We start from the raw sequence: 10,000 nt of genomic DNA on the forward strand, positions 1-10,000 counted from the left end.
TTTAATACTCATTTGCATATTGGGAAGAACAGTTACCAAACAATTACATAATTAAATCTAGTACCTATAATAGTAACAATATGCTACTTATTGTTTATTAGTAATAGTTTAGTATTTACTGTTTACTCGTGTTGTATATTGTAGCTTTCTGTAATGTTTCAGTGTCACAAACGCTGATGATATCGTGTGATATTATTCAGTTCACGGAAATGTTTTGGCGCCGTCTAGTGGCGGTTTGATGAAATGTTTTCTTTATTAATCAGAGAATCCGTCATCAGCTCAGCTTTTGTGTGTGCGTGTGTGTGTGTGTGTGTGTGTGTGTGTGTGTGTGTGTGTGTGTGTGTGTGTGTGTGATTATAAGAAAGATGAAGACAACAATACGATAGCATTGTACTCCAGGAAAAAGCCTTACGCATTAATCCCAATAATCTTATTTATATAGTTATCAGTTTCTCTTAAATTTCTCATATTACTATGAGAAGTAACAATACTGTTGTTATTAACATTAGATATATGATTTATAGCAATACTAGTATAAATAGCAGTATGTTAGCTACTAACGGTTTTAGTACTGTAGTATTAGGAATAATCTTTTTAACATTTAAATATGATTATTATTATTATTAGTAGTAGTGGTGATCATTTTAGTAGTAAAATGTTCACTAGTAGTAATTGTCTTAGTTGGAGTACAGACCTGTATAGTAGTTGGAATAGCAGTTATAATAGTAATAGCAGTAATAGCCATAGTCCTAGTAGTAATAACAGTAGACATTGTTATAGCAGTAGCTGTAATAGTAGTCGTCATAGTAACTGTAGCAGTACTGGCAGTAGTATTAGTACTAGTAATGATGGTTGTACTAGTTGTATTCATTGTTGTAGCAGTAGCCTGCAGTAGTAGTAGCTGTAGGATTGATAGTAGTTTGTAATAAAGGTAGTGTTGGTTGTGATCTTAGTAATAGGAAAGGTATTATTTTTAATAGCAGTAATATTAGTAGTAAGAATTGTATTATCAGTAGTAGTAGTAGTGGTGGTAGAAGTTGTATTAAAATGATCAGTAGAAGTAGTTTAATGATAAGATTATTCACAGTTAGATAGATATTCATACATTAAGTACTGTAGTAGTAGTAGTAGTAGTAGTAGTAGTTATAGATATTATTGCTGTTATTCCTAGTTATATTATTAGTAGAAATTGGGGTATTAGTAGTAGTAATAGTCATAGTTGTTTAGTTATTATTAGTAGTAAGTTTGTAATGTTTGTAGTTGTAGTAACTGTAACAATTGTGCATTGTACACAGTGGTACAATATTAGTGCTAGAATTATTATTGTTAGTAGTTTTAGGTATTATGAAGTCAAATTATTTAAAAAAAATACTTTTAAAAGCACATCCAAAATGGACAATCCCTAAACCCTACCACCACCAGAGGGCACCCATACTCCTTTTTAAAAAATTCTTCCGTGTTGTCTGCTCCATTTCCTCCGTCGATTACGCAACCCTGTTTTGTATTTCCTGATTAAACTCTGTGCTTTCCCTCCTCACTGCTGAAGTTTTGCGGGTGTATGGTTTGTATGTTCGGCTTTTGTGTTCACGCTCAGATCGGCTTACCTTGCCATAGTCTAGTCCCTTGTTTCATCTTATCTAGTCTTTGTTTATTGTTTATTAAAGATGTCTGCAGCTGCATCCTACTCCCTGGGAATCCCTGACAGTGTGCTGTTTAAAGACTTTCCCACTACATACTTATTTAAGAAGCAAACATCAGACACTAAACGCTTCTTCGCCGATCACATGTCCGTTCATCGTTCTGAAACAGGAATACCTCCACCAGGTTCGCCTCATCGAACCGAATAAAATGAGAGAGAAGACACGGCGAGTTCTGTGTTTTTTTTCATAATACTTTATTGATAGTTTAAATGAAGACATTCAAAAGCAGATTTCCTTGTTCTTGATTGGCTAAACAGAAGGCACATGGCATCTGCGGAGCGGCAAACTGAAGATAAACTAATCCAAGATCTCTAACTTTTACATATCGGTAACAGTCGTGATTATCCGAGAGCTAAAGAACGGACCCGAGATAAACTAACCGTATTGCTTCAGCGCGGCGGCTCGCTGCGTCCGGCGTCAGACCGACGGGAACGTGTCAGAGGCGTCGTGTATAAATAGCACACACTCGCTAAATGATGCTAAAATCTACAACAAGGGGAAAAAAAACGCAGCTCTGCTCTTCGGAGTGTGTTTTTTTTCTAATACGGATTTCTTCAAAAATAATACTGCAAAGTTTCCGTGTCTTAAAAAACAAAACAAACAACAAAAAAAGCTTAGCATTAGAATAAGATCAAATAAAAACTACGGGTGAAAAAAAAAGAAAATACGGTTTGATATTTTATTTCGATTGCATTGGCGAATGCAGGGAGCGTCCACAGACCTGGGCTGGTGTAGCGGAGGAGCTTCGACGGGGACCATGGGGACCACACACACACACACACACACAATTTAAATGAACGAGTACTGGTGAAAAAATGATTTGGCACGAGGGCTGTGATGATGTATAATTAAGACTTTAACTGAATTTAATTGAATTACTCAATAATTAAATCAGAAATAATTATACTGTTTACATTATGCTAAACCAGTAGGAACCGGTTATGATGTCACTTTTTTTTTTTTTTAAAGGCATGAAATTTGCTACAAGACTTGCAAAGCCCTTTTTTTTTTTTTTTTTTTTTTTTTTAAGAGGTATAAATTGGAAGAATTTTTTTTACTACAAACATGCTACTTTGTCATAATGGCAATGATTGCAAATAATAACCTCAGTGTATAGTGTGAAGTTATTATATGTCAGTAAAAAAAAAAAAAAAAAAAAAAACATTATCGGCACTTGGTATATAAATTGGCACTTTGAAAGCGACTCGTAATGTTATTATCACAAATTACGAGCTTTTTGTCTCGGGAATGTGATGTACAGAGTCATCGCTAACCTCGAATCAAATCACTACGGAACTGCTCGTAAAACCATCATGCAGTTTCAAAAATATAGATTATATATGTTTATGTATATATTATAATAAAGGTCCAAAAAAATTTTTTACAAAAGATGTGTAATCTCCCTTATAAAGATACAGAAGCCCCTATAATGTTTGCTATTCCCGTTTTCACTCTAATTTGTAGCCTGTGCTTGGAGTTGAGAGCTGTGGAAGTTGTGGGCAGGCTGTGGCTCCCCCTGCTGGCCGCTCGTGGCGAATGGGCGTTTACATGCACTCGAACTCGTCGATACGCTGTTTGGTGTTTCCAGAGCGGATCTGCCGCAGCGTCTTGTATTTGTCACGCCCGGCTCGCACGTTCTCCGCGTGGATGATGTCGTTCTGCGTTTTCTTCGTCTCGTCACGAGCGTTAGCCAGCTCCGTGCTCAGAGCCTAATGAAGAGATAAAAGGAGAGAGAGAGAGAGAGAGAGAGAGAGAGAGAAAGTGTATGTGTGAGCAAATTGAAATGGACTAAAATCTTGTTCAGGAGGAAGCCTGCCTTCGGTTGCCGAGTCCGTTTATGATCAGGGTGCTCCATCAAAGGAATTGAAGCTAGCTAAGAAGTTTCATTTTGGAAAGAACCTGGTAACACGACCCAAAGATTTACGCACGTGCTTCTTCCCCACAAAGTTGGAGCGCATAACTGTATCCCTTCAGTGTCCCTTCAGTGGAACTAAGGGGCCCGAACCTGTTCCAGCATGAAAGTGCACAAAGCGAGCTCCATGAAGACGGTGTGTGAAGGTTGGAAGAAGGTGGAAGAACTTGAGTGTCCTGCACAGAGCCCTGACCTCAACCCCACTGACCTTTGGGATGAACTGGAACGCGAGTCTCCTCACATCAACATCAGCACCTGACCTCACTAATGCTCTCGTAGCTGAATGAACACAAATCCCCATGGCCACGCCCAAAAATCTAGTGGAACGCCTTTCCAGAAGAGTGGACTCATGTAGGCCAGTAGTAGTGACACAGCCCTAGGTGAGGTTCTACCCTCTTGTATTCCTAGCCGTGAGATCCCACTCCCTCGAGTCTTGGGAAGTATCCTCCTTTAGCGCTCCTACATACTCTGGATCAGTCCTAGATTCCGCCGAAGGTCATGCCCCTGTCTATAGCCCTGCCATGATTACTGCACCTTCCACAGTCAAACCCGGGCCTGCGATCTGACCCCGGGTCCGGTCTCAATCACTGATCTATGGCCATTCCAGTCTGGGTCCAATTCCTGTTTCTGATCTCAATTCAGCCTCAGGTCTTTTCCCTGTCCCTGATATATGTCCATCTCCAAGGCTGGACCTGCTACCATGTCTCGTTCATCCCTTAGAACTGCCCCAGGTTTTACCCAGTGTCCCAATCTCTGATTCGTGTCCAGTCCCCATCCTTGATCCTGCCCAGTTCTGATCCAGAACCCAGCTCTAGTTCTGCCTCAAATCATGCTCAAGGTCCAGTTACTGCCTTTGATTCTGCCTCATATTTAGTCTTTCCCCAGTTCCTGTACCCATCTCTGATCCAGACCTTGGCTCTAGTCCCAGACTTTAATGCAGGGCCGGTCCACATCTCTGATCCTCACCCGAGTCCTGAACACATGTCTAGACCTCTAGTCCATCTCTAATCATGCCCCAATTCCAGACCCTAACTCCAGTCCTGCCCCAGGCTCCAGACCATCATCTAATCCCGGTCTCTGGTCCTGGCCATGGGTTCTCGGTTTGTAATATGTGTGTATATTACATGTATGAAGTTCTTACCTGCAGGTGTTTCTGCACTCGTTCGTTTTTCTCGGCCTCGGTCATGCGCTCCTCTTCGCTGCGGTCCTTGTACGCGGCACCGTTGGTAAGCTCGGCACTGGCCTCCGCATTGCTCTCATCGCTCTCGTCGTGATCACTCTCTCCGTGAACCGGTCCTTGCACGTGAGCCGCCATCACCGTGTTCTTCAGCTCCTCCTTCGTCTTCTCCAGGTCCTCCTGAACCACGGTGGCCTGAGAGAGAAGACAACACGTTCACTACAACTCCAGCTCAGGGTGAGTACAGAACTCTAACACGTGACAAACATGGGTATAACCTTCCCAGCTTCAGGAAGTCTGAACATTTAGCTTCTTACCTTAACATCTGGTGCTGTTAAAGACACTTAGAGTTCTCAAACCCTAAATTTAATCAGAAACGTATTTATAACTTGTTTATTTCTGTAGAATTCAGACGGTGAGGCGTTCCATTGTGTGAGTGGCGATTTATCTTTAAATAGAACTGACTCCAACAGCAGGACCAGGAGAGGTGTGTGTGTGTGTGTGTGTGTGTCAGGGAGGTTGCTTTGTCACTCTCTATGCACCAGGATATCCCCAGTGGAGCGAGGGAGTCCACCCTCCCAAATAAACGAGTGTGAAAGAAGAGGGAAGAATGGAGAAGTTAAGGGGGGGTGAAGAGAAGGTCGAGGTCACTGCGGCGATGGAAATGCGTAAACTCGAACAGAAACCTCATTATTCAACAGGAAACCTTCGAACAAGAGCTCAATAAAAGCACTTGTTTCTACAGGGACCAATCAAGTGTCCCCATGAGGTCAATACGGGGACATTAGGTCCTCGTAAAGGGCTAAAACCCTGCAGACACAGGTGTGGTAATACTCCAGGTGTTTTCCGTGTCGTGTCATGTAGGAAGGTGTGTGAGGAAAGTCTGCGTTGCTTCACCTTCTGCTGCCACAGTGTGGCTTCCTCCTCCTTCTTCTTCTTAGCATCCTCTAGCAGAGAGATTTTAGAAGTAAGCTCCGCCAGCTCAGTGGCCTAAACACACACACACACACACACACACACACACATTAGTTCATCATATTTTCCATACAGATCTTCTGTGGCTTTCTGTAGTTACAAGGAGTTTCATCATTCCTAGGAGACTGTTGCCAGGGTGAGATAATGACCGTTAGGGGTGTGTTTGGTTACTATAACGACAGTTACGGGTATGTCTGATTACTATAACAACCGTTATGGGTGTGTCTGGTCACTATAACAACCGTTATGGTTGTGTCTGGTCACTATAACGACCGTTATGGGTGTGTCTGGTCACTATAACGACCGTTATGGGTGTGTCTGGTCACTATAACGACCGTTAGGGGTGTGTCTGGTCACTATAACGACCGTTAGGGGTGTGTCTGGTCACTATAACGACCGTTAGGGGTGTGTCTGGTTACTATAACGACCGTTAGGGGTGTGTCTGGTCACTATAACGACCGTTAGGGGTGTGTCTGGTCACTATAACGACCGTTAGGGGTGTGTCTGGTTGCTGTAATGGCAGATAAAGGGCGTATTCAGTTTCTGTAGTCAATGTTTTTTGTAGTGAATGAGTGTGATTTTGTGTAGTAATGTAAAATGTGTTTGTGTGTGTGTGCGTGTATATGTGTGTGTGGGTGTGTGTGTGTGTGTATATATACACACCAGGTGCTCCTGGTTCTTCATCTGGTTCTCAGCCTGCTGCAGCAGGGTGAGTTTGGCCTCCTCCGCGAGCCGTTTCTCTTTCTCCAGACGCTCCGCCTCCTCTTGTGCTCTCTTCCTCTCGTCCTCCAGCTCCAACGCTCTGCGGGTCTGTTCCTCCAGTTCTGCAAACACACACACACACACACACACACACATTTATATGAAAGTTACCACTCCCAGTGAGCACTTCAGCCCCTCCCACAGCTACCTTGACCACTCACTCACACACACACTGACCACGCCCACTCCCAACCATTCCGGCCACGCCCACTCCCAAACACTCCGGTCACGCCCACTCCCGACCACGCCCACTCCCAACCACTTCAGCCACGCCCACTCCCGACCACTCTGACGGACCTTGTTGAGCTTTCTTGGTCTGCTCTTCGATCTGTCTCAGTCTCTCCATCAGCTCCTCCTTCTCCTTCTCGATCTTCTCCTTCTCCTTCTCTGCCTGCTCTCTCTTCTTCTTCTCGTTCTCCAGCATGGCCCTGCGTGTGTGTGAGAGAGAAAAAGAGAGAGAGAGAGAGAGAGAGAGACATATCTGATGGAAAATTGTCCTTCTCTGCATTGTGAGGCGTTCAGTAGTAAAACAATAGTAATATAAACACACACAGGAGTGTTCATCAGGCTTTTATACACACCAGCCTGAAGACCCACACACACACACACACACACACACACACAGCTGCTGATGTTGTGTGTCCATTATGCTGTTTGTTTTTCGAAACAAGATGAAATACTGCTTTCACATTCACCTCTCCATCTTCTTGTGGTTCTTCTCCTCTTTGGCCTGCGCCTTCATCTGCTGCACCTCGATGGTGTCGGGTTTCCTGCGCCGCATGTACAGCTCGTGGTTCCCCATACACAGGGCCAGGATACGCTTATTAATGCGCAGGCGTGGGGCGTAGAACACAAAGTCCTGCACCACACACACACACACACACACTTTATTATTAAGATTGTCATTATACTGTACATAGATAGAAAGTGAGTGGTGGTGAGAAACACACACACACACACACACACAGGGGCTGTGTTACACACCGGAGCTTTCTTATCGATGGGTTTGATGACGAACTTCTTGTCATTGAAGGAGATGTTTCTGATCTCGCTCCACGGGAAACCAATCTTCGGCGTCATCCTGAACATCAACACAGCGAAGAAAGAAGGAACGTTTTATCATTTTCACCGATGTGTGTGTGTGTGTGTGTGTGTGTGTGTGTGTGTGTGTGTGTGTGTGTGCTTGAATCGTTTCTTTCATTAGAAGTACTCACCTGTTCGAATATACTAGAATCATATGAATACAGTTATCTGGGTCGTGTGTGTGAGCACCGTTACAGACCGAGGGGTTAGGGGTCACGGGGGTTAGGGGTCACGGGGGTTAGGGGTCACGGGGGTTAGGGTTTAGAGGAAGTACAGAGTGCGTACTTGTCGGTTTGTTCGTAGATGTTGAGTCCGAGCGCGTCTACGCCCAGCCACAGCTCCGTGCCTTTCTTATTCTTGATGCTGAAGTAGTTCACGCCGTACATCTCCAGATCCTGAGCAATCTTCAGGTACTCCATCATCGAGTCCTCCCTAACACACACACACACACACACACACACACACACACACATTTACTATCCGTGCTGTTGATACTTCATTATAAGGCTGAGTGAACTGATGATATAATACCCGTACGGTGATAGTGTGCTGTAACGGTGTTATATACAGTGCTCCACGCTGTGTATCGTGAGACGACATTTTTACCCCGTTAACCCTGTGCACCAGGGGTTTGTTTCCCCGTTGGTTTGAAACAGAAACATTGTGTTTACGTTCCTGCTCAGTTAGACGGAGAACAAAGAGAAGTACGTGAGGTTCTTTACGTCTGTGATGTATACGCACTCTGCTGACGGGACTATCGATAAAAGCCAGCGGGTTTTTGAGTTTTAACACTCCTTTAACACACAGTTTTAACCTTCCGCTCCGTTGCCGGCGGATCGGTAGGAGTTTTCTACAAGGCTTTTCCTGGCGTCGGCCACAGCTTCGGGGGAAAAAACCCCGACGGCTATCTGAGGTCAGATCTTCCTGTAGGCAGACAGGAAGTGAGGAATTCTGGACAGGAAATGCTCAAGTTTAAGCTACAAGTTCCTGAACTCACACTGGAATGGAAAATAACCCTCTAAACTTTTTTTTAATTATATTTCTGGAACAATTTAAAGTTTGTTTGTTTGTGTGGTTTTTTTTTTTAAGTACGTTCAGTGAAAAAACTTTGTCCGTTTCTGTTTTTTTGTTCCTTGAATGTTTCATGTCCTGCTATACCGCATGAAATACTTCGTATACAGTACTTACATACAGTGAAACACTTCCAGTATCCAGTGTGCGGTGTTACAGTATTGATATGCAGAATTATAGTAGTGTAGAAATGAATGTGCAGAGTAGTGCACTGGTATACACACTTAGTATGTAATAACAGTTTAGAAAGAACAGTGTGGTAAAGAGTGCTGTATTTATACTGGATTTAGTACACACTATATAGCAAGTATTACATACTAAACACATATTAAACACATACAGTATAACATACTGCATGCTAAGGCTTTCATACTATATAGTATACTGTAATGAAGTATGTCATATTTTGTATATATAGTGTGTGTGTGTGTGTGTGTGTACAAGTCTAATATGATATAAATCATTAAGCAAAATGTGCTGTAGACTATAAAGTATGTAGTGTTTAGTACACACTGTTTAGTATACATGTTCGGCATGTAGTATGAAATGTTTAGTGTGAAGTGTTTTAATTAAGCAGAAGATTTATATAATGATGTATATAACAGTATATTATGTCGTATTTAGTATGAATTATTATTCACAACATTTAGTATGGGCTCTAGATATATATTCAGTATTTACTATAATATATTAAGTAGTGTTTATTGTTTGTGCTACACAGTGTGTAGTGTGTAGTATTTAGTGTGTAGTGTGTATTATACAGTGTGTAGTATTTAGTGTGTAGTATTTAGTGTGTAGTGTGTAGTATTTAGTGTGCAGTATTTAGTGTGTAGTATTTAGTGTGTAGTGTGTAGTATTTAGTGTGTAGTGTGTAGTATTTAGTGTGCAGTATTTAGTGTGTAGTATTTAGTGTGTAGTATTTAGTGTGTAGTGTGTAGTATTTAGTGTGCAGTGTGTAGTATTTAGTGTGTAGTGTGTAGTATTTAGTGTGCAGTATTTAGTGTGTAGTATTTAGTGTGTAGTATTTAGTGTGTAGTGTTTAGTGTGCAGTATTTAGTGTGTAGTGTGTAGTGTGTAGTATTTAGTGTGTAGTATTTAGTGTGTAGTGTGTAGTATTTAGTGTGCAGTATTTAGTGTGTAGTATTTAGTGTGTAGTATTTAGTGTGTAGTGTGTAGTATTTAGTGTGCAGTATTTAGTGTGTAGTATTTAGTGTGTAGTATTTAGTGTGTAGTGTTTAGTGTGCAGTATTTAGTGTGTAGTGTGTAGTGTGTAGTATTTAGTGTGTAGTGTGTAGTATTTAGTGTGTAGTGTGTAGTATT

At 42.1% G+C, this 10,000-nt stretch overlaps 1 protein-coding gene across 1 annotated transcript in view; it reads right to left on the minus strand.

The window, feature by feature from the left end:
- Positions 1-1,870: 1,870 nt before the first annotated feature.
- msna (moesin a) overlaps positions 1,871-10,000 on the minus strand; it is a 28,220-nt gene continuing 20,090 nt past the window's right edge. The window contains exons 7-14 of the mRNA XM_053677206.1: positions 7,895-8,041; positions 7,511-7,607; positions 7,222-7,385; positions 6,824-6,954; positions 6,428-6,588; positions 5,687-5,779; positions 4,754-4,984; positions 1,871-3,409 (exon numbers count right to left, since the gene is read on the minus strand). Coding sequence (XP_053533181.1) covers positions 3,245-3,409; positions 4,754-4,984; positions 5,687-5,779; positions 6,428-6,588; positions 6,824-6,954; positions 7,222-7,385; positions 7,511-7,607; positions 7,895-8,041 — 1,189 coding nt within the window. The 3' untranslated portion in view covers positions 1,871-3,244. The remainder of the gene's footprint in view (positions 3,410-4,753; positions 4,985-5,686; positions 5,780-6,427; positions 6,589-6,823; positions 6,955-7,221; positions 7,386-7,510; positions 7,608-7,894; positions 8,042-10,000) is intronic.

This window comes from Ictalurus punctatus, chromosome 28, assembly GCF_001660625.3.
Source record: "Ictalurus punctatus breed USDA103 chromosome 28, Coco_2.0, whole genome shotgun sequence".
Taxonomy (NCBI): Eukaryota; Metazoa; Chordata; class Actinopteri; order Siluriformes; family Ictaluridae; genus Ictalurus; species Ictalurus punctatus.